We start from the raw sequence: 21,534 nt of genomic DNA, 5'->3' as shown, positions 1-21,534 counted from the left end.
TGGAGAGACACATAGGGGTTAAAATGTAGTCAATTTTATTCTCCTTAAACCACAAAATAGAGTCTTTGGTTGTACAAACGTCACTAGTTACAGTCTCGCCAAGAGAACCCGCTTGGGGTGGGGCAGTCAGGCACAGGCCAGGCCCTTGAGGGGTCTCTTTAAAATGCTAACACCCAGGTTAAAAGACTGGGGCAAGGGTGGTGTTGGAGCTGGCAGGCCCCCACCCCAAGTCTGGGGAGGCCCCGCCCCCTAGGAGGGCACAGGGCCCAGGCCCCGCCGCCCAGGCCGCATGGGGCGACGGCTGCTGCACAGCGCCACATCTTCAGGGCCCAGGGAACTGGGGGAGGGCCTGCCTAGGAGCACCAGGGCCACCTCTCCGTCCTCCTCCTGAGGGCCTGGGGGCAGGGCGGGGGCAAGGACAGGAAGTAAGCCCAGGGTGACCAGGCACCCTGGGAGCTTACCCCCAGCCCAGCACCAACTTACCAGGGCTAGGAGTTGGTTCCAAGGACCTCAGATCCTCCACAAAATCTGGCGACTGTGATGGGAAGAGGGGCTGGTCAGGGCTGGTCCAGACCTGGCTGAAACCACCCTGGTGGACCTGGCCGGCCCCCCTGGCTCTGAGGCCCACAGAGCCTGGGTGAGGACACAGCACAGCTGGGCTGCAACGGGAGGGAAGAAGGGGGAGGCCCCATACCAGAGAAAGAGCAGGGAAAAAGTAGGGGTGGAGAGAGCTCAGGTGGGACAGGCACAGGGGAGTGGCAGGAGCGTGCACTGGGCCCATGCGCGTGCAGAAGGGCCAGGAGACTGCCAGTACCTGGATGTCATAGACAGGTCTGGAAGAAGGGAGGGCTGCGAACGCCCTGTAGTCAAACTTCTTTCCAGACAAGGGCTTGAAAGGACAGCGTGAGGGGGAAGAGGCAGAAAGTGCGAGGGAGAGGTGAGGGCGGTGTGGGGGAGTCTGCACCTGCACCGATGCCCCCATGCCGCAGGGGTGCAGGGGGGGAGACAGCTTAAGGGCGGCTCACCAGGCGTCCCGGGGTGGTGCTGGTCTGGAGGCCGAGATCTGGGGTACAAGACACTGGCATTGGGAAAGGCTCATAGCTGGCAGAACCCCCTCCCCCCCAACCTCCCAGACACACCAACCTTCCAAGGGGGTGGGCGATGGGGTGGGAGCGGGAGAGGGGGACTCGGCCAGCCGCTCCAGGGGCCCTCGCTTGCTCCGGCCCTCCTGGGACTTGCTGAGCACCATCTGTGCGCGCAGAGCGTCCTGCTCCAGAGACTTCATCCTGTGGAGACCCATGGGTGGGCGGAGACCAGGGAGTGGGCGCGGTGCGGCCCCGGTGTCTGGGTGGGGAACCCACTTACCTGGCCGCCCTCCACAGAGCCCGCTTCTCTGCTTCCTGGGCCCGGCGCTCCGCTGGGGACAGGGCCCGCTCTGGTGCTGCCAGCTCCGGGCTCTGCATGCGCAGCCGCTCCTGGTGGCGCCGCTCAGCTTTGGCTGTTCGCACAGGGGCGCTGCCTCCTGCGGGCAGCGGGGATGCAGGGCTGGGCCTAGGAAAGAGGGAGGCGAGTTGAGGGAGTTGAGGGGGCGGGCACAGCGGGGGAGGGTGGGGGGGCGGGCACAGCGGGGGACGGTGGGGGGGCGGGCACAGCGGGGGACAGCGGTGGGGGGGCGGAGCTCACCCGCCCAGGCCGGCCCAGAGCTGCTCGTCTTCCTGGTGCTCCTCCTCAGGGGCCTCCCTGTCCAGGGCTAGCCCAATGTTGGGCCCGGAGGTCGCGGCCTCCTCCCGCAGCATCTGTGCCCTCTTCTGCTGCAGCTTGCGGGCTGCGGGGGGAGGTGGGTGGGTCAGGTGGGCGGGCGCGCGCACACACACACACACACACACACACACACACACACACCTCCGCCCTCCTCACCTTCCTCCTCCTGCATCTTCCGCAGGTCGTCGGCACCCACCAGGGACACGCGCTTGGGGGGCCCCTCCGCCTGGGGCACCCGCACCTCCGATTCAAAGTACTTCTGCCGCTCGCGGAAGGAGAGCTGCTCCGGGGCGGCTGCAGGGGGCTGGGGAGGTGGACCTCACACTCAGCCAGAGTTCCTCGGCGGGCACCCACCCGCCCTCAGGGCGCCCGCCTACCTGGGCAGCGCAGTCCTCGGGAGGGTGTGCGGCGGGCACTGCGGCAAAGGCCCTGTAGGCCTGCTTCACGTTGGCGGGCAGCTCCTCCGGGGAGGGTGGGGAGGGCGTCTGGGGGCGGAGTGCCCGTGAGGCGGGGTGGGGGGCAGCTGTCCACTGCAGCCACCGCCCAACCAGCCACCAGCTGTCTCCACGGACTGCCACTGATCCCCCCCCCCTGCCCTGTCCCGTAGAGGGGAAGGACACTGCCACCCCTACCCCCTGTGGGACAGGACACTCACGGAGCGGGGATCACCTCTGCCCCTGGGGGCCGGGGAGCCCCTTGGCCAGGCCTGAGCCAAAGGCTGGATCACCCCGGGTTTTGTCTGCAAAGGGCAGGGAAGGGGACAGAGAAGTACAGGATCAGAGGTCCAAGAAAGGAGGGAGAGAGGGAGGGAGCCAAGCTGGACCGCAGGGGCTGGGACAGGCACCTGAATGCCTCAGCCTTCGGGGACTGGGCTGGCAGCTGGGTTCCAAGTGAACCCAGTGCCCACCCCATCCTGCAGGGCAGGGCGAGGGGTGCCTGAGGCCTGGCCCTCCTCTCGCAGCAGGATGGGGGGGGGCATGAGGGACCCAGGCAAGGGGTAGTATACTGGTGGGTCCTTGGTGCTGGCCCACGTTCAGCACCAGGGCTGGATCCCCTCCAGGAGCACAAGCACTCCCCTTGTGGAGACCAGCTCCACACAGCACCCATCTACAGCACTCCAGGGGCAGCAGAGATGCTCACCTGCTGGCCTCCAGGGGAGCAGGGGGCCTCCGCCATCTTCCCTCCAGTTGTTCCAGATGGTACCTGCAGGAACCAGCTGGTGGGTGGGGGAGGGCTAGGCAGAACTGTATCCCCCAAGTAAAAGGATTTGGGGGTCCCTAGCACCCATGCTGGCAGCACAGAAGCTGCTACTCAATTCTCTGACCAACCACACCCCCAGGGATATATCGGTACAGGCTTGGCCACCACAAAGGGTGTGCCCCAGCCAGAAAGCAGGAGTTTGGGGCTGGGGTTGCAGCTCAGCAGTAGAGCATTCGCCTAGCATGTGCGAGGTCCTAGGTTCGATCCTCAGCACCACATAAAAATAAATAAAAAACAAAGGTATTGTGTACACTAAAAAATCAAAATATTTTTTAAAAATAAGTTAGGAGATTGGGCCTGGGCTGAGCAGCTAGCTGAGTGTGAGTTCACAGTAGCAGCTGCAGCCCAGAGCTGTGCAGAGGGGCCCCCAAACCCAGGACACCCCAGCAGTGAGAGCCGGGGAGTCCTCCCACGGTCCACCAGCCACTGGGCCCCCTCCTAATGAGAGGGTGCTAGGCCTCACCCCTGCTTCCCTCTCCAGGTTTTGTGCAGCAGGAGGGTCCACACCCAAAGCCCAAGCAGGCTCCTTCAGTCCCCAGGCCCACCAGGCCACTCACCACCTCCCCCACTGCTCCAGCAGCGTCCTCCCTGACCCGCCCCTGAAGCACTCACACTCCTGTGGGGTCTCCCAGCAGCAGCTGACTGGGCTCACCCTCTACCAGTGTTATTTATACCTCCTGGGGAGGAACGGGGGCTGAGTGTCCTTTCTGTCTGTCTCCAGACCCAGTGCCCTGGAGGCCACACCCAGTTAATGCTAAGCCCTTCTCCATTCACCCTGGCCTCCCAGGACACTCTGCAGCTGCTCCAGCCCACCCATTCCAGGGCTGCTCATGCCCGCCCTCCCCCACCAGGAGCCTGGAGAGACTGGTGACTTCCAGCTGCCTCTACCCCAGGAGCCCTTCTGCCTGCCACTGGCTGGACTCAGTTTCCCATACCCAGCTGACTGGTAAGGATGAGGCAAGGAAGAGGTCGGGGGCTTTCAAAGGACCCCTCTCCACGCATGACTAAGGGCAAGACGTGGCTAGGCTCCTCCAACCCCAGCCCATGCCCCACCCCACAGAGGCTCCTCCACAGTGGCCTCGGCACTCAGCCCATGGCAGTGGCTGGCCAGGTGAAGAGGGAGCCGACAGGCTGGTGGGCAGATGGACAAGGCGACAGGAGGGTGCAACTCAGCACACGTGGGACACTGACCCTCTGCACACTGGCAGTGCTGGGCAGAGCAGCCAGGACACGGTAGTCCAGCTTCAGGGGCTCCAGGCTCTGGCCCTGGGGAGCAGAGTGACACTGCTAGCTGGGCTGTGTGCCTGGGCATGGACTGCACTGCTTTGGGGGAGGATGCAGCCCAGAGCACAGAGCCAGGCCCCAGGGGACTCACCGTGGCCTCCACAGCCTCAGGTCCCCAGTGCGGGGTCTGACTGGGCAGTTCCTTCTCCTGTGAGGGGAGCAGACAAGTCAGGCATCAGCAGTTCAGGTCCCCGGCCCTGGCTGCCAGCCACAGGTGTTCTGACCTTGCTTGGGCCCTCAGGGCTCAGCTCCCGGTCGATGGATGAGATGCTCTCCAGGCTGTTCCGGTGGCTGATGCCTGCTGCAAAGGGGTTGGCAATGACACCTGGGGACACCTGAGAGGAGAGGAGTGGCTGAGGGTGGGGTTCCCTGCCAGTGAGGTCCCACCTCCAGGGCAGACTGAAGCCTGGGACCAGCAGTGGACACAGAAGCTGACATCCCACAAGCTCGGCTGACCACAGCTGAAGTGGCCTCTGTCGTCGCACCAGGAACAAAGAACCAGCAGTCACCAAGATGGAGGGAGGGAAGCCATTTGTGGGTGATGCTCCCCAAGGGACACCAATGCTGCCAGAGGACAGGCTGCATCTAGGATGTGCCCTGAGTGCTGACTAAGGGTGCCAAGGAAAAACCCAACTAGTTCCAAACCTCAGAGAGAAATCAGGCAGGACCCAGAGACTGCAGTCTGAAGGAGAGGGGCCTGCGGGAAGCTGGGTGGATGAGCCCAGGAGCAGGGCAAGGGCAGGGGAGGCCCTCCCAAGTGAGCTTGGGTCAAGGGTGAACAGGCAATGGGCAAACAGGAACAAAGCTCACTTCCACTCTACAAGGCACCAAAGGAACCCACGTGGCTCTGCCACCGACAGCAGAACAGGGAGGAGCGGGCCTCAGAGCGGTGCAAAAGAAGGCACCAGCAACCACCCTGACCACGGGCAGGTCCCCACCATGGAGGGACACTCCTTTTAGGCTGAAACACAAACTCAGCTGTGTTGTTTCTAAAAACACAGACCACCAAGACCACCAGGAGCATGAGCTCTGGACAGAACACCAGTACAGGGCAGGCTTGCTCCGTGGCTCAGATTTAGACAAGGCTGGCGGTCAAGCAGCAGAACCCTGCTCCTCAACCTTTTTTGGAGGGCTGGCCCAAGAGAGGCAGCAGGCCCTGTGGGGTGGGAAGGACTATCACATACAGAAGGGCTGAGAGAGAATCCCACATCCGAGAAGGCTGCTCAAATATGGAAGGGCTGACCTGTGGTGCTGCCGGCAAGGGTGGGTGGGCCACTGAGTGAGCTCAGCAGCCTGCAGCTCCAGAAATAATGGAAGGCAGCAACTGCTGGCCACTGGACACACAAAGAACACACACCCCGAAAGCAAAGCACCACTCAGAGGTCACACCCTGGCTTCTCAACATCACCTTCCCTGAAGGAACCAGTGCTAGCGAGAAACAGCTACCCCAGGGCTGGGCAGGAAAGAGGGAGACCAGCTAAGACACCTGGAGTGAAGAAGAAAGTGCTGGAGAGGGCGGGTGACGGCCAAAGGATCCAACCTTGCCTCAAGTGCCTTCCTAGCCAAGGCTGGGACAACCTGAGCACCAACATAGACTGTGACAACAATCACTCATGAAATCAGCGGAACCACGCACGGATGGACGAGTATGTAACACAAACATAGTAAGGGATAGTATGTCCTCCGAGGGATCCACAGCCACGACAGCCCTCGCTCAGGCACCATCAGCGGGGGCTCAAGCTGCCGGGGAAGCCTGATGAGGAACAAGAGATTCACACACACAGAGAACCTCCAGCCCAAAAAGTCCAAATCCAAATTGTAGTTGTGACCACATGCCCTTTGCCTCTGCAACACCGGAAAGCTGAAAGATGGTTATATCAGACTGCATGGCCAGGGACTGTCGGTGTGGGAGACTCTGGCCAGCGGCTGAATGTAAGGTAGACCGTAGGTCGGTCTGCAGAGAACTCCAGAGGAAGAGAAAGGCCGCAGCGAGTCCTCTGCACCTGACGCACAGGAGGCCAAGGGAGAAGTCTCCAAGTCCACATGGAGCAGCCTGCTCAGGGGTCTGGCACGATGGTGGTCAGGTGGGTGCTTGCTGAGCTGCTGGGCTATCTGTCCCTCTCGAGGCAGGCCCTGCCACTGCCCCTCTACAGACAGAGACCAGGAGTAGAAGCCCAGTACTTACCCAAGGCCTGGCGGCCAGCAAGACCCTGCATTTATCCAAACTGTGCAAGAGCCCTCAAATTGCATCAGCCCTAGATCACAGGCCAGGCAAGTTCTAGCACACGCTGGGCCACTGTCAGAGCACGGGGGAGGCGGGAATATGCCACTCACCAGCTGGCGGGGCAGGTGGCAGGCAAACTGATGCCACAGGTGTGAGGCCAAGATGACTCAAGTGGGCCCAGTTTAGGAAAAATTGTGAGGGTGAGGACAAACACCTGTCCCATTCCCAGGGGGGTCAGAGAGTCCTGGTAGACAAGGGCCAGCTGTGCAGGGTCCTTTGAGAAGCCAGGAATCCAGACGCTGCTGCAGAGTCCTGGGTTTCAACGTGGGCTCCTCTTTCTCTTGAGTGCCACGCATGGGGCCAGCACCTCGGTGGGCCAACCAGCCAACTGAGCCCACCACTTCAGAAAACTCAACGTGTCAATTCTCACCCTTACAAACAGCAAGGACCACAAAGAAACTATAGCAAACACTGCATAGGGAATGAAACAGTCCATCAGCCGGGCACTGGGAAGGAGGCCCCATGTCACTGCTGTGGACCCCAGGGTTCTGCTATGGAAGCACAGCAGCTGGCCAGGGTTTACGGGATCCAAGAACAAGACCAACCTAGGAATATGCTTGAGAATAACTCGCCCCAAATATCAGGGCCCCAACCAATTCCTGTTATGGAGCCTGGCAGATTCACTCAGAAGCAAAACACAACACACAGCACTTCTCAAGGAGACAAAAGAGCGAGTGACGTGGGTGATGAGGTTTTGGGACACAATGTAATGTAAAATGGCAGTATGCAGCTGGCACGGGGACCTAGTTCAGAGTCAAGCCTCGGAACACCTGGGGCTGAGCACACAGCGCACTCGCATCTCCCCCAGGTCAGCAGGAGACGAGGGTTAGGGCCAGTCAGGGCACACTGCCCTCCCTTGAAAAACAACTCCAGATGGACACAGAGCGTCATGTTTAAGAAAACCACAGAGGTGCTGGCAGAAAACAGGACCATGTCTTCATGATCTGCAAAAGCAGAGGTTTCCAGACGACTTAATAAAAATCATAGTTTTTTTGTGACTAAAATACACAATTTTAAAAAAGAAACGAAGATAACACAGGTATGTGCTACAGAGCACACGTGGGTCACCTGTGCCCAAGGACGGTGAGTGGGCACCTGCGGGGTGACAGCAGCCTCAGGTCCCGAGGAGTCCCGACACTCCCAGGGAAAGCACTCATCTCCATGGGCAGAGGTCCAGGGGCTCTCGGCCCTGCTCAGGCCCCTCTGCCCTCAGCTGTGGAGGACACCTGCCCAGACTTTAGCTGTGACCCTCCAGAGGAGCCAGACGCCAGGTGAGGGAACACAGGCCTGGCGTCACCTGGGCAGGCCAGCCCCACTCCTGTGGAAGTTCGCGCCTTTCCCCAGGGTGTCCTTTCTCTAAGTCTGAAATGAGTAAATGTCTTGAACGACATACGTCACACGTGCACTTTAAGATCAGTGAAGAAAAGGCAGATGCCTTCTGGATCCAGACCACTCGGGCAAAGAGAAACTCATTCCCCAATCCACCAGTGCTCCCCCGTGCACAGCAAAGGGGGAGGATGGCCAGCTCCAGTCCCGCCGTGGCGACTGGGATGAAGACACATGGTTTCCCACAGGGCAGGCCCTCGAGGGGCCTGCGAGAAGAGGCTGTCTGTGGCTCTCAGCCAGTGGTGTCTTTTTAGCTGGCATCTGGCAGGAAGTCACCATCCCAAAGATCCACAGTAAGAGCCAACCCAGGGTGGCTGACTATCCCAGAAACCAGGCAGAGTGGTGAACGGGACTGTGTCCCACAGACCACTGTGACCAGCAAGGGTGCCCTTTGGGCAAAGCTGGTGGTTACTGCAGGTAAAAATCTTCTGGAGGCCTGTTTGGGCCTTCAGGCAATGGTGCTGAGGGGCCTCTGGTGGGAGACAAGAGGGCCGAAACCACTGGATGAAGACAGCCTGTCCAGGATGCAAGGTTCCTGGGCCTAGCCCTGGTCCCTCCTCTCCGCAAGTGTTGGGAGGTGGCTGACGCCCCATCTGCGTCTCTGCCCCAGTCTGAGCTCTTGCTCTGAGGCACAGAGCAGTCAGATAAGATGGTGGGGGGTGAACTCTGATGACAGGCCACCAGAGACCTTGGGGTCAGGCTGGGCCAGGGAGAACAGGAGGTCACAGCTCCCTGTCAGCCACCTACCAGCCCAAGGCCTATGGCTGGACCTCTTCTCATAGAACCAGATCCTGCCATTGCCCAGACACATCACAACCTTTTAGTGCTTCATCCTGCCCAGGCAGGAGTCTCCAGAAGGCACAGTGGCCAGGGCTCTGGAGAGAAGGCAGCCTGGCATGGGGTATGCCCACAGCTCCCACCTGCAGCTGGCTCAGACTGTGGAAGGCTCTGCTGCCCAGCCCACACAAGGATCAGCTCATTACCACCCTTTGGGACAGTACTGAGACAGCACTGATGATCCCCAGAGTGGTCACTAACCTCCAAGGCTGTGGTGGCACTGGTGTCAAACCCCTCACAGACGAGCACGGTCAGGCTGTCGCCCACGCTGCGCAGCAGCTGCACGGCCTCTGCGTGTGTCAGGCCCAGCAGGCTCTGCTGGTTCACCTCCAGCAGCCGCAGCCCCACGCGCAGCCGGCCGTCACGCCCGGCTGCCCCTGTAGGGCTTACCTGTGGAGAGACCCGCCTGAGACTCTGAACTGGGACCTGCCTACAGAAGCAGAGGGGCAGGGTCCTTACCTTGGAAATGAAGATGCCCTCGTCTGTGGGGTCGCAGGGGTTCCCTGCATGGCCCTTGGCACCCCCACGGATGCTGATCCCCAGCTTCTCCCCAGGGGCCTTCTGGATGCAGAGCTCCCGCATGCCTGGAGGTGGAGGGTCCCTCCGCACCACCAGGGACAGTTCCAGGCAGGGCCGGAGCAGGGCACTGACCGCCTCTTGGTGAGTGGCCTCCCGAACATCCTGCCCATTTACTGCCAGAATGCGGTCCCCCACCCGCAGGCCACAGCGAGCAGCCAGGCCACGTGGGAGCACCTGTTGAAGAGGAAGGCAGCAGCCGGTGGGCCCCCCAGGGTGGGCAGGACAGGTCCCCGCTGTCCAGAGCCACCCACCAGGCCCTCTATCTACCTTGGAGATGAATACGCCAGGCTCCTGGACACCAAACGGGTGGCTGGAATGGTCGGAGCCCCCAACAATGCTGAGCCCCAGGGGGCCCCCAGCCCTAGGCAGACGAACCTCCTGGGGACATGGGACAGGCCTCAGAGAAGGGAAAGAGTGGAAAGAAGTAGGGGAACTGCTGGTCTCTGTGGTTGGGAACAGAGTTCGGGGAGCCCCAGGCACCTGCAGGGATTCCCATTGCCTCTGCAACACCCCACTGCCCAGACACCCATGCAGCTAAAGCCTGTGTCCTCATGGGTGGCCGGGCAGGGAGGTGGTGTAGGGCAGGTGGACCACAGCAAGGAGGCAGCTGGCGGAGGAGGGCTCCGTTTCTCAGGCACACGGGGAAAAATGTGCAAGCTCCTTTCTGCCCAGAGCGGCTGCAGGGCCATGAGCAGGGGATCTGGGAGAGTCCACACCCACAGTAGAGCTGAGCGGATGCCTGGCCCGGGGCAGCTGGAGGCTCACCTCCACTGGGTATGGTCCTTCTAAGGCAGCAGCCAGGAGACCAGGGGCCAGCCTGGGCAGCCCAGGCTCTCCAGGGGCAGCAGTGGTCGTGGTGGTAGCAGCAGCAACAGTGGGAGTTGGGGAGGAAAGTGGGGCGGGGCTGGAGGGAGGGGGTCCCCCTGTCTCCCGTTCTAGCAGCAGGGCGATGGTGGGGGAGGCAGCAGTCAGCAGTGACACAGCATGGTCATGCCTGGCCTCAGTCATGTCCACCCCGTTGATCTGTGAGGGGACACTCAGGTCAGAAAGGATGGGCAGGACAAAGGCACTGGGCAGGCCGTGCCCATCCCACTCACCGAGAGAACACGGTCGCCAACCTGCAGCGTGCCTGCTCGATGGGCAGCACCACCCTCGGCAATGCGGGAGATGAAGATGCCCTGCAGGGATGGGGGAGCCGCCACTGTGAGGCCAGCAGGCATGGCCAGCAGGCATGGATGCCCCAGAGCCCTCCCTGCACCCCCAGGCACCCTGCCTTACCCCGTCACCCGCCCGGTAGGGTGTGGAGCCTTTCCCTCCAGCAATGCTGAAGCCCAGCCCCTTCTCACTGCGCACCAGGCAGGCCACATGGCACTGACGCACAGGCCCAGGGAGCTCAGGCTGCAGCAGGGGCAGGCGCAGGCCGCCTCCCCGCCACTCTCGGGGGCTGTAGTCGTCCTCGGGCCGCAGGGGTGTGATGGTGACTGCGTTCTCAGGTTCTACCATGCGTTCCCGCCACACGCGCATCTGCACGGCTGTGCCTGCCCCTCGGAGGGCCTCCACAGCCTCATGGTGCTCAGCGTCCTGCAAAGCCACGCCGTTCACCTGTAGGTGTGGGAGGTCCGGCACACGTCAGCACCCAGCTACGGCCACCCCGACACCTGAGCACTGACGCCATGACGAGGGCTCGTGTGGCCTCTGTCCACACTTCCCTCCATGGATGGGAAGGGCAGGGAGAGGGGGTACCCAGAGCTCCTGGTGGGCTTCGTCCCCACCCATGCCGGTTCCCAGAGCACAGGCAGATGCCCCTGGGACAGTCTACACCACTGACCTTGATTCTGGAAACCTACCACCTGGGTCTGTCTGAGCAGCCCCAGAGAATGCCCAGGATTTTCAGGTCACCGACCCCACACTCACACGCCACCTTGGACAGGAGCCCCAGGAGAGGCTGAGAGCTGAGCAGGGGAGCAGGAGGGGCACCAGCCTCTCCTGACACCCTCAGGGCCCTCACCCTTGTCCCCACAGGAAGGGCTCAGCCTGTATCTAACACCAGGTGCCCTGGTGGGGGTGTCAAGTCTCTCACCAGGATCTGAGCCCCCCAACCTGCTGGGGTCTGACCCCTTTCCAATCCCTGATTCTGGGGTTTTAGGTGCCTGCACTTCACATCCTGCCCAAAGACTATTTGGGGGAGTCCTGGGGGCTAGTAGACAGCTCCTGGAGTCTTGGGCTCAGGGCTTCTGGAGAGGGTAGACAGTGCCCCCATCCGACAGGCACAACTGAATACCCCAACAGCCCAGATGGCACCCCAGAGCACAGGTGTCACTGGCCAGCAGTCACTACTCACCTCAAGGAGTTTGTCGCCCACTCGGACTCCAGCTCGGGCCGCAGGGCCCTCCTCAGACACCCGAGAAATGAAGACACCCTGGGGATAGGAGTTGGGGATTGCTTAAGAGCCTTCTGTCTTGCCCTTACTGGGAGGCCAGGAGGCACTTACTGGAGGGAGACCTGGTCCCTTCAGACCCTAGCCCAGCCTGCTCTCTAGGGATGCTGCAAAGATCCCCAAGAACATGAAGGAAGACATAAGGCCTAAGTAGAGACCACTGGGGGTCCTACGTCCAGGAAGTAGAAAGTGCGGGTCAGGACTTTGACCCCGGCACTACGCCCAGAGTGTGTGAGGGAAGACCAGACTGCAGAAGAGAAACAAGCTGACCCCTCCACAAGCTGCTCTCAGACTGTGAACTCCTACGTGCACACATCCCCACCTGCCTGCTGCCTTGGGCCCAGCCTGTGCACTCTGGGGCTGGTGGCCAATTGCAGGCAAAGCACACAGAAGACTGAACTTGTGGGGTTGGCAGCAGGCATCCAACATCCCTTGGAGCAGAAGCCTCTGGGCCAGTGAGTGTAGGCAGGTCTGGGGCGGGAGAGAGCCCAGGGCAGCTGCTCACCTCGTCATCTCCCTTGTAGGGGGTGGAACCCTTGCCCCCTGCGATGCTGATGCCAAGGCCCCCAGTCTGGCGCACGATGGTGAGGGTCAGCTGGAAACAGAGCACACACCATGTTTGGGAGGGCTTGAGCCGTCTGTGTGCTTGCGGCACAGGAAGGCCAGCCACAGACAGCTCCTTTTGGTTTCTTTTTGAGGTCCCTCCGCCTGCCAGGGTAGCAGAGGCAGAAGAGGAGCTGGGAGGTATCTGAGGCGTGGGGCAGTCACAGCTGCAGAGAATGAAGCCGGGTGGCCTGGCGTTGGCCCTCTGTTTGTCCTCTACAAGAAAGGCTGCAGTGGGGGCAAAGATGTGCTGCCTCTGCCAAAAGCCCAGCAGGCCCTATCGGGGCAGCCCCAGGACCCCATTTCTGTAGCAGCTGCCAGGAGCTCTTCTGGGAAAGGGTCTATGCTTAAGTGATGGGGTGGGGAGAGGCAAGAACCCGCAGCCCAGGAAGCAAGGTCAGCAGCAGACCCGGGCCCAGAGCACAGAGCAGCAGTGAGCAGTACAGACCTCTTCCTCCTCAATGCGAGCAGGCTCTATCAGCAGGTTATTGGCCTGGTCAAACGACACGCCCTGTTAGGACAGGACCAGCGAGGCATGCAGGTTAGCCACCGCCAGGGACCTCCACCACCTCACCAGCCCGGCCATGAGCAGACAAGACAGAAGGAAGACCACACCAAGCTCCTGCCGCCTGAGCCAGTCCCTCCCAACTTGTTCCTGGCACTGACAAGGGTTACCTCTGTCTATGACAGAAGGCTGCAGACCTGACAGACGGTAGGGTTGGGCTGGCTGGGGGGAAGCTCCAGAGTGGGGCTGAGCCCAGGCCTAGCCATCCCTGATAGGACCCCAGGCTTCTCACTGCCACATGTCATCAGCCCATGCTCAGGGTAGGGGCATCATGGGGGTGGGGAAGGTGGGTCCTCTGGGCAGCCTGGGGCTTTCTTTGGCATCAAGGGTCCCCATGAGCAGGAGGGACCTGTTATGAGCCATTGAGAACAAACTGAGGATCAGGAAGGCACAAGACAATTCCCCAAGAATCTGCTGCGAGCCACGGATGTCTTACAAGGAAGAAGAGTGACTGTCAGACCCACAGGACAAACTGCATGCCAGCAGCAGGGCCTCCTGGGCCAAGTCATGGCTAGGCAGGGAGGATCCTAGGAGCCAGCAGCTCTCAGAGGAGAGAGAGAGCACCCTGCCAGCGCCCCCTGTGCCCAAAAGGCTGAGGGTATGGAGTGCACCTGCCCTCAGCTTCTGGGTCTTGCTGGCCTGCAGGTCTAACAGGCAAACACTGGCCCAGAGGGTCGCCGTGAGCCTCGATGAAGGTCAGTGCTAGAGCAGAGGTGCCCAGGGACTGAGAGGGGCACATGGGGACGACACTGTTGATCATGGCAGACACTCATGTCAGGGCTTCAGCTAAGGCCGACCCTGGGGACTTGTAGTGAGGCGCACACGGAGACGCAGCAGTCACAGCAGAGATGCACCCACCCCTCCTCCAGGCAGCCAGGGGGCCAGTGGGTGGAGGCCTGACCTGAGGGGCTCAGCCACAGAGCAGGACTGGGCTGGCCTCCATGCTGCCCATCCCCAGGTACCCTAGGAGGGCCAGAGAGGAGTGCACGCGAGACCCACCTTGACAGAGGGTGCAGAAGTCGCAGGTTCCTCCTTGTCCTCCTCTTCTGTAGTGGCCTCACCTTCCTCCTCAGTCCTGTCTTCCTCCTCCTCCTCCTCCTCCTCTTCCTCCTCCTGGGCCCGAGGAGCCCAGGGCATGTGGGGGCCATTGTGCCAGGTACCAGGCCCTGCAGGGCCCTCCCCGTCGGGCTGTATCCCCTGCAGAAGGGCTACGACAGCCTCAGGCTGCGGAAGCTTGGAGATCTTGAAGTGCTTCTTGTAGTGGGGTGTGTCCTTGCGAATGAGCCGCTGCCTCCCACCTGGCAGGGGCCAGGGGGCCTCAAGCTGCCCCTCCTCACTCTCGCCATCTTCACTGGGCAGCAGTGTATCCTCTGCAAAGTGTACTGTGGGCTGTGCGGATGAGAACACAAGGGTGGGAGCAAGGCCCAGACCCCTTTCTCCTTCCAGGGAGCCAGGCTTTGTAGCTGGGTACACCCCAGAGTCTCAGGGAGGTTCCCTGTTGTGCCAAGGACAGGGACTCAGTACACTTTTGGGAAGAGACACACAACCACCAGCCCCAGAAGACCAGGGGCGAGGACGCTCTTTCTATAGACACAGAGCACACAAGTGGAGACTTTATGATATTCAAAGACCAATGGAGTACCTACAGGGGTCAGAAAAGGGGGCCATTTGGGGACAGTAGGTAGATGATGGACCTGACACTGCTGAACCTGGCTGTGGGGTGGGAACCCTTACACCAGCCTGCATCCTCCAGGAAACTCCTGCAACATGTTGCCTGCACCCAGGACTATCACCCCATCCCTACTCCTTTGCCCAGCTCTGTTAAGGGAAACCTGCCCTACGCTCCATTCTTGTCTGTCCATTGTCTGCCACAGCTGGTGACCGTCCACGTGGAAATCAACACACCTGCTTGGCTAGGGCACAAGGCAGGCAGTCTATACTCTAGCTGCTAAAGCCTGGCCCACCTTCTCCCTGACCATCCTCACCTCCACGTAGTCTTCCTCTGTGTCTTCCTCCTGGCTGGGTGGTGTGGCTTCCTGCTGTGCCTCAGCTGCCGGGCCCTCAGGCTCACCCTCAGAGACTGTGCTGGTGGGTGGGCCGGAGCCTCCACTTGAGCCTGACTCTGCACTCAGCCTCTTTTCCTGCTGCAGACAGTGGTATCAGGTTGCCCACAGGCCCTCTGCCTGGGCTATCCCAAGCACAGCATCCCCAGCAGGCTCAAACCTGCAGTAGCCTCAGGCCCCTGGGAACTGAGCCTCCAGAGCTACTGAAACACAAAATCACATTTATGCAGCCCAGCCCCTAGGAACAGCTCTCCCAAAAAGTGGAGGAATGAGGACCATACAAATTCCCATGAAGACATGGGCCTGATGTGAGGCTCCCCTAGCCAGGGGCAGGTGGCCCTGCCAGCCAGCACATGCCCTCTGCTTACCATCCCACACGCTGGTTCTGCTGCTCTCAAGGATCAAAAATGCTCCCAGATCCTGATGTCAGTTTAGCGCGCCAAGCCCGCTCTGCTGTAGCACCAGACCCCTCCCCAGTACTGACTGTGTCCAGGTAGCCACACAAGTGCCTGGGGAAGAGGTCCTACCCCTTCCCAGACTGCCATCCTGTGTCACCAGCACGTGACTGGCACAGGCCCTGAGCACCCTACTCTGATCCCAATATGTACTCTGCACGAGCTCCCAGCACCCAGTCTGCCCTGCACCTCAGCCTCTCACAGTTCCCCCAGGCTGCTCCCCGAGCCCCACTCTGAGAACAGATGCTCCATCCTGGGTTTGGTGGCTGGGAGCTGGGGAGAGCTATCTGCCAGGTGCCCCCGTCATGCCTACCTCCTCCGTGGGTGAGGACGGGCCAGGGCCTGGTGTGCAAGGGCAGGCCTCACCGCGGCGCTCTTCCATTCCCCTCTTCATCACCTTTAGCTCACTGGGGTGGGGAGTGGCCCGACGCTGCAGGCCCTGTGTCGGGGACAGGGATGAAGGACAGAGGCAGGGCAGGGGTCAGGCAGGGGCGAGGAGCAGGCACACCCAGGGTCCCCATGCCCCCCATACCCGCTTTTCAGCAGCGGCCTCCTCAGCATCCTCGTCACCCTCAGGGGCCTCCAGGAACTGGATGACACTGACTCGGCTCAGAGGGGCTTCACTCCAGCTTTCTGAGGGGCTCCCCTGTTGCCCAGAGTCCTCTGCAGGAGACGAACATCAGAGGCCTAGGCTGGCCCCGAGCCTTGTCCACCCAGTCAAAGCCACAGCTGCCAGCAACCTACCGAGGCCGGGCAGAGGCTGCTGGGGCAGCAGGTAGCAGGTGAGCACCTTCTCGCCAGTCTGGGCATCGTCCTCAGTCTGGAACCGCAGCATGGGCTGCGCCTGGTTCTCAGCCAGCCACAGTGCCTTGAGGTTGAGGTGAGTGAGCGCGAACGGCAGACTCCGTAGCCTGGGCCAGGTGGGCACAGTCAGTGTGTGCTAGGGACACGACCAGTGCCCAAGGGCCAGGTGGACACTCACCGGTTCCCAGCTACATCAAGCACGTGCAGCTCGGCCGTGCGGGCGAGCTCAGGAGGCAGGACAGCCAAGCGATTGTCCCTCAAAGAGAGAACACTGAGTGCCACACAGCCTCCAATCTCAGGTGGTAGCGCCTCGAGGTGATTCCGGTCCACATTGAGGTTGGTGAGCTTGGTCAACTTGCCCAGAGAGCGGGGCAGGGCCTGGCCAGGAGAAAAAGGGGTCAGAGGTCAGCAGAAGACCCCTGGGGTATGAAGAAAGGAGAGGAGAATCCTTTGGGGCAAATTAAGGATAATGGAAACCATGATCAGCTTTAGCCAGGGATCCCCATGGCCTCTGGGAATCAGGGATGTAGAATTAAGCTGTATCCCTCGCTCTGTACCCGCCTGAGCGCTGGCACCAAACCCAGTCAGGCCACCCCAAACTTCTGACTACACTGTCCGTGGACCTCTCCTGCAGGTACCCTGGTCCAGACGTCTCACGGCTAGGTGCCTGTGGGCCCCTCTGATGCATGGGCCAGCTCCTGCTCTGTCTGCCCCTTGGCCTCGCTGCTCTCTCTTCTCCTCACTGAGATACAGACATCCTGTGTGAAGGGGCGGTCCAGATGCCTTGCCACCAGATGGTAGCAAGGTTGGTAACCACTCCAACCCTATTCCATAAGTTTTCCTCTGTCCCGCTTTGCAAGGAACAGATGTACCTGAAAGGCAGCCCCCATGTCGGGATCCACATCCATTCCAAAATCAGACCCATTCTTACCGGTCCTCCCCTCTGGCCCTCACCCAGCACAACACACACTACGAAAAACAGGACCTTAGCTCTCTACTCCACCTGGCAGGGCCCTGCCCTGGCCCACAGACCCCCACCCTGCCCTGGCGCCTACCAGGGAGCTCCCTCTTTGACCCAAAGTATTCTCCACCCGAGTTTGTCCCAGCAGGGGACACAGAGAGACAGACCCCAACGAGCCTGGCCACCAGCATCTGCTAGCACACAACACATACGGTGCTAGCAGCCCCTTCGGCTCGTGCTGTGCGCTGGCACTCTCACTGTACCCTACACACTCCAGGCCCCATCGTCTCAAGATGACGCTGAGGACAACTCCTTAGGAACTGAGCACCTCTCTGCCTGGTAGCCAGGGTTGCCTACCGTTAGCAGATTCTCTGTGAGGATCAGCTCAGAGAGGTTCTCACAGTCACCAATGGCCTCAGTCACCTCACACAGGCGATTCTGGTCCACTTTCAGGATAGACAACTGCTTCAGCTGACCTGGTGTCAGGGAAACACAGTGATCAGGCTGAGTGGGGCCAAGGGCAAACCTGAACGCTTGACCCAACCCTCCAGTAGAGACCAGCTTTCTGCATGGCTACAGCCAGATCCCATGGCTCCTCAGAGGACCCCGAGAACCCTGAGCTGCAGCAGACCTGTGCTCACCCTCCTGTCTTCTCCACTACAGACCTGAAACAGCCCTGCCCACCTGACTTCTTCTGGGAAAACACTATGCCCCTATCCATGTTCATAAGCCCTGAACCCACTCTGCCACGTGAGCTACCCTGCCCCTACAGGCTGATACCTAGATGTCTCAGGACCCAACTTGAGTCTTGGCCTCAGTTCCCTTCCTTGAGATGCTTCCAGCTTGGATGACATAAGAACCCTCACCTAATGCCCACCAATACCTTTGCTGACAGCTTGTGGGGCCGCCTGACCAGGGCATGCAACCCCTAGGCCCCCCTGAGTGCACTGACCAATGCCATCAGGAAGCCGTTGCAGCAGGTTCTGGGACAGCAGCAGGTCTGTGAGAAGTGCCAGACCCCCCAGCTCTACCGGCAGCTCCTCTAGCCGGTTCTCAGACACATCCAGACACACCAAACGCCTTAGGTTCCCGAGCTCCTAAGGGCAGGCACAGGGTCAGAGGACAGCAGCTGGAGGTAGGAGGCCAGTCCCGCCCTCACTCACCGGGGGCAGTGCTGACAGTTGGTTCCGGTCCAGCCACAGCTCCCGCAGGTTGGGCAGAGCTCCCAGAGTGTCCGGCTAAAAGAAGGGATAAGGACAGGAGAAACCAGTGTGGCCACAGAGATGCCCTGCTTTGCCCACCAGGAGTAACTGTCTTACACCCCTGTGCCCCACCCAATGGCTTCCACCATACCAACACTTCTAGGTCGTTGCCTCCCAGATCCAGCTGTTCCAGCTTGACCAGAAAAGACAGGGACCTGCACAAGAGACAGTCTTGGTGTGGTCTCAAGGCCCAGGCCCAGCATCGCTCCGCCCATGCAAGGTGGAGGCCCAGCACACTCACGCAGGCAAAGACTTGAGCAGGTTCTCCCGGAGCTCCAGGGTCACTAGGTTGGCCAGACTGAGAGAGAGACCAGGGCTGAGACTGAGGGAGGCAAGGCCAAGCTGATCCTCCCCCAGACCAGTTCACAAGCAGCACTCACTTGCCCACATCCCCGGGCAGTGCCTGTAGGGACACGTCATTCAGGGCCAGGTGAGCCAGGCTGCGCAGCTGTGTGAAGCCATCAGGGAGTCTGGCAGAGGAAGGGGAAAGCAGAGGACCTCAGATATTCAGAGCAGGACTGCAAGACTCCCACAGTCACACTGACCCCCACCACTGAATTCACCTGGACAGAGGATTCCCACTGAAGTCTGCAATCTCTAGGGCTTTGCAAAACTTGATGCTCTCAGGTATTTCAGGAATATCTGTGGGAAGGTCACCATAGAGAGATGCCTATAGCTGCCAGGAGCTCCTTGTCTCACCCTGTATTGCCCACCTACCGTTACGGGACACGTCCAGCTCCACCAGCTGCATAAAGTTGGCCACTTCAGGAGGCAGTCGTTGAATCTCGTTGTCACTGAGGCCCAGCTTGCGCAGGTTCAGCAGCCGAAAGAAGGGCTGTGAGTAGGGGGTACAGTCAGGGAATGGTTCCACAGCTGCAACCCCCAAGGACAGAAAAGGGCTCCTGAGGGGCCTGGAGTTATGACTCAGTGGTAGAGCGCTCACCCAGCATGCACAAGGCACTGGGTTCAATCATCAGCACCACATAAATGTAAAATAGAGATGCTGTATCCACCTCGAACTTAAAAATAAGTATTAAAAAAAAAAAAAAAGAAAAAGAAAGAAAAAAGAAAAGGGCTCCTGAACACTTAGAAAGTCCCAGGTCTCTAAACCTCTTGCTGCCCCAGATCATAAGGTACACAAGGTACTGAGAGGAAAGCAGGGAAACACACAGCACCCAGCCCCAGTCGGACTCCATTTTCCACTTGACATCTCGCCCCCTGATCACCTCACAGGAGCCTCCACATCTGTTGCATTTCTCACGTAACTGGCCCAGCTGAGAAGCTGCCCAGAGGGACCCTCAGACCTCCAACCACCACCCTAAAAACTTCTTTCATCCACAGATCAGTCACTGAGGGACCCCCCCAATGGTGCTTACTGCTGCTTTCTGACAATAATCAATAAAAGCTCAACAAAACCCACAAAAAGAGAGGGGGGAAAAAAACCCCTAAAAACAGCAAACTACCACAAAACATTCAATGCCATATACAGGAATCACAGGGCACACAGACAAGTTCTGTTGGTGACCACAAAACACCGAACTGCCCAGAGCAAAGCCACGCCCTCCATGGCACCCAACCCCATGTTTCTGAAAAAGAAATCTTTCACGATCTGCTTTCTTTTGGCTCCTTTCTAGGGATTTTGGGAAGACCCTAGAAGAAAAACAAGCTGACGGGAAGAATCGTGGGACACGAGAGAGTTGACCCCACATAGAGGTTGCAGAGAACAAACCTGACAGGCTGGGCACTCTAGGAGGCCCCACCCGGCCTGCACCCGCACCCAAAGGGAAAGGCGGCAGCGCAGGCAGAATTCCAGGACCCCACCTTCGGCGCAGCCCAGCAAGTTGTATCCACTGCCACGCTAGGTCCACCTTCTACCCTGGTCCCATCTCCCTCCCTCGCCCCCGTGCACGGGTTTCACTCAGCAGCTCTTCGAACCCATCCCCAGGCACCGACCCAAGGACCGCTGCCACCTGGTGCTAGCGCAGGCGGTGGGGGTGGGGGTGGCCGACCGGGGCGGGGCTCTGGCCAGTAAGAACCAGCAGGGCCGGCTTGCAGCTCGGTGCCCCGCCCGGCAGCATCCGCCGAGGTCTCGCTCCAGCCGGCAGCCTCAGCGGGACAGTACCCATCCAGTCCGCCGGGCGCTGCGCCTCGGGCGTCAGGATGGCAGGTGCGGCGGCCGCTCACCTTGGGCAGCTCGCGCAGCTGGTTAGCGTCGAGCAGCAGCTCCTCCAGGCTGCGGCTGTAGCGGTAGATCTCCTCGGGCACAGCCTGCAGGGAGCAGTGCCGCTTGTCCACCGACTCCACGTGCCGGTTGCAGCGCCACAGCGGGATGCACTTGAGCATGGTGCGGGCGGGCGGCGCGCGCTGGCTCGGGGGGCGCTCGGCGGGCTCGGGCCGGGGGGCGGGGCTCGGCCCGCATGAGCGCCGAGCGCGCGGGCGAGGCGGCGCGCGGGGGGCGGGCCGCCGGGACCCAGACGCGGTGCGGCCGGCGCTGGGCCCGGCCCGCGCTCGGGAAGCGCGGGGCGTTCAGACTGTGGTGACCGCGCGGGCGGGGCCCGGCGACGCTCAGGTTCTCAGGCGGCGGCTCCGCATCCCCGCCCCCCGGCCTGCTCAACTCGCCGCCCGTCCGCCCGCCGGCACAGCCGCAGCCGGAACCGCCTCTGCTGCCCGCGACGGCCCGCGACGACCGCCCGGCCGCGCTGCCCGCCGGGAAACCGAGGCCCGCCCTCGCCACCCGGAACTGCAGCCCCCAGAAGGCCCTGCGGCGCCTACGAGGACCCGTAGCGGCAGCACGCACAGCCTGCCGGGACGCCCCGCCCGCCCAGGCGCGAGACGCGGCGGCGGCGAGACATTTGCACCTGTAGGCCCGACCCCGAGAAACACGAGCTGCGCGGGAAAAGAGGCACTGAATTTAAGTGCTTGAGATCCGCGTCTAGGACTCCCCCAGCACTAGGAGCGTGGGCGATGGCGGCAAACCCATTCCCACGGACACA

At 60.9% G+C, this 21,534-nt stretch overlaps 1 protein-coding gene across 5 annotated transcripts; it reads right to left on the bottom strand.

Annotated features, from left to right (window-relative positions):
- Positions 1-18: 18 nt before the first annotated feature.
- On the bottom strand, positions 19-21,255 carry Scrib (scribble planar cell polarity protein). 5 transcript variants are annotated; one of them, XM_078016505.1, is made up of 38 exons: positions 20,726-21,255; positions 19,259-19,376; positions 19,105-19,183; positions 18,922-19,011; positions 18,783-18,839; positions 18,633-18,696; positions 18,443-18,517; positions 18,232-18,376; positions 17,637-17,755; positions 16,497-16,696; positions 16,259-16,425; positions 16,047-16,177; positions 15,828-15,953; positions 14,982-15,137; positions 13,996-14,385; positions 12,880-12,942; positions 12,334-12,423; positions 11,733-11,810; positions 10,670-10,993; positions 10,489-10,569; positions 10,157-10,414; positions 9,659-9,769; positions 9,272-9,565; positions 9,014-9,202; positions 4,530-4,640; positions 4,397-4,453; positions 4,213-4,287; positions 2,902-2,964; positions 2,417-2,500; positions 2,139-2,246; positions 1,918-2,065; positions 1,684-1,825; positions 1,366-1,551; positions 1,144-1,286; positions 1,026-1,063; positions 815-889; positions 484-535; positions 19-395 (listed from the first exon to the last, which is right to left on the bottom strand). In XM_078016505.1, exons 1-38 carry the CDS (start codon positions 20,882-20,884, stop codon positions 250-252), a joined length of 4,992 nt encoding a protein of 1,663 aa, XP_077872631.1. In that variant the 5' UTR covers positions 20,885-21,255; the 3' UTR covers positions 19-249. The 5 variants fall into 5 exon arrangements, with proteins under 5 accessions (XP_077872631.1, XP_077872628.1, XP_077872629.1 ...); XM_078016502.1 differs by having other exon boundaries at positions 14,982-15,140; positions 20,726-21,254; XM_078016503.1 differs by lacking the exon at positions 815-889 and having other exon boundaries at positions 14,982-15,140; positions 20,726-21,254.
- Between the last annotated feature and the right edge of the window lie 279 nt (positions 21,256-21,534).

The sequence above is a fragment of the Ictidomys tridecemlineatus genome, chromosome 7 (assembly GCF_052094955.1).
Source record: "Ictidomys tridecemlineatus isolate mIctTri1 chromosome 7, mIctTri1.hap1, whole genome shotgun sequence".
Lineage (NCBI taxonomy): Eukaryota > Metazoa > Chordata > Mammalia > Rodentia > Sciuridae > Ictidomys > Ictidomys tridecemlineatus.
Note: the sequence above shows the minus strand (reverse complement) of the source record. Positions and strands in the feature narration are given on the sequence as shown.

Excerpts from the sequence above, each read along its gene's own strand:
- Scrib (XM_078016502.1), bottom strand. The coding sequence starts at position 20,884 with ATGCTCAAGTGCATCCCGCTGTGGCGCTGCAACCGGCACGTGGAGTCG. Across the intron at positions 18,518-18,632 it reads GCAACGACCTAGAAGTGTTG|CCGGACACTCTGGGAGCTCT; the intron begins GTATGGTGGAAG and ends CCCTTCTTTTAG. Across the intron at positions 16,697-17,636 it reads TCACAGAGAATCTGCTAACG|GCCCTGCCCCGCTCTCTGGG; the intron begins GTAGGCAACCCT and ends TCTCCTGGCCAG.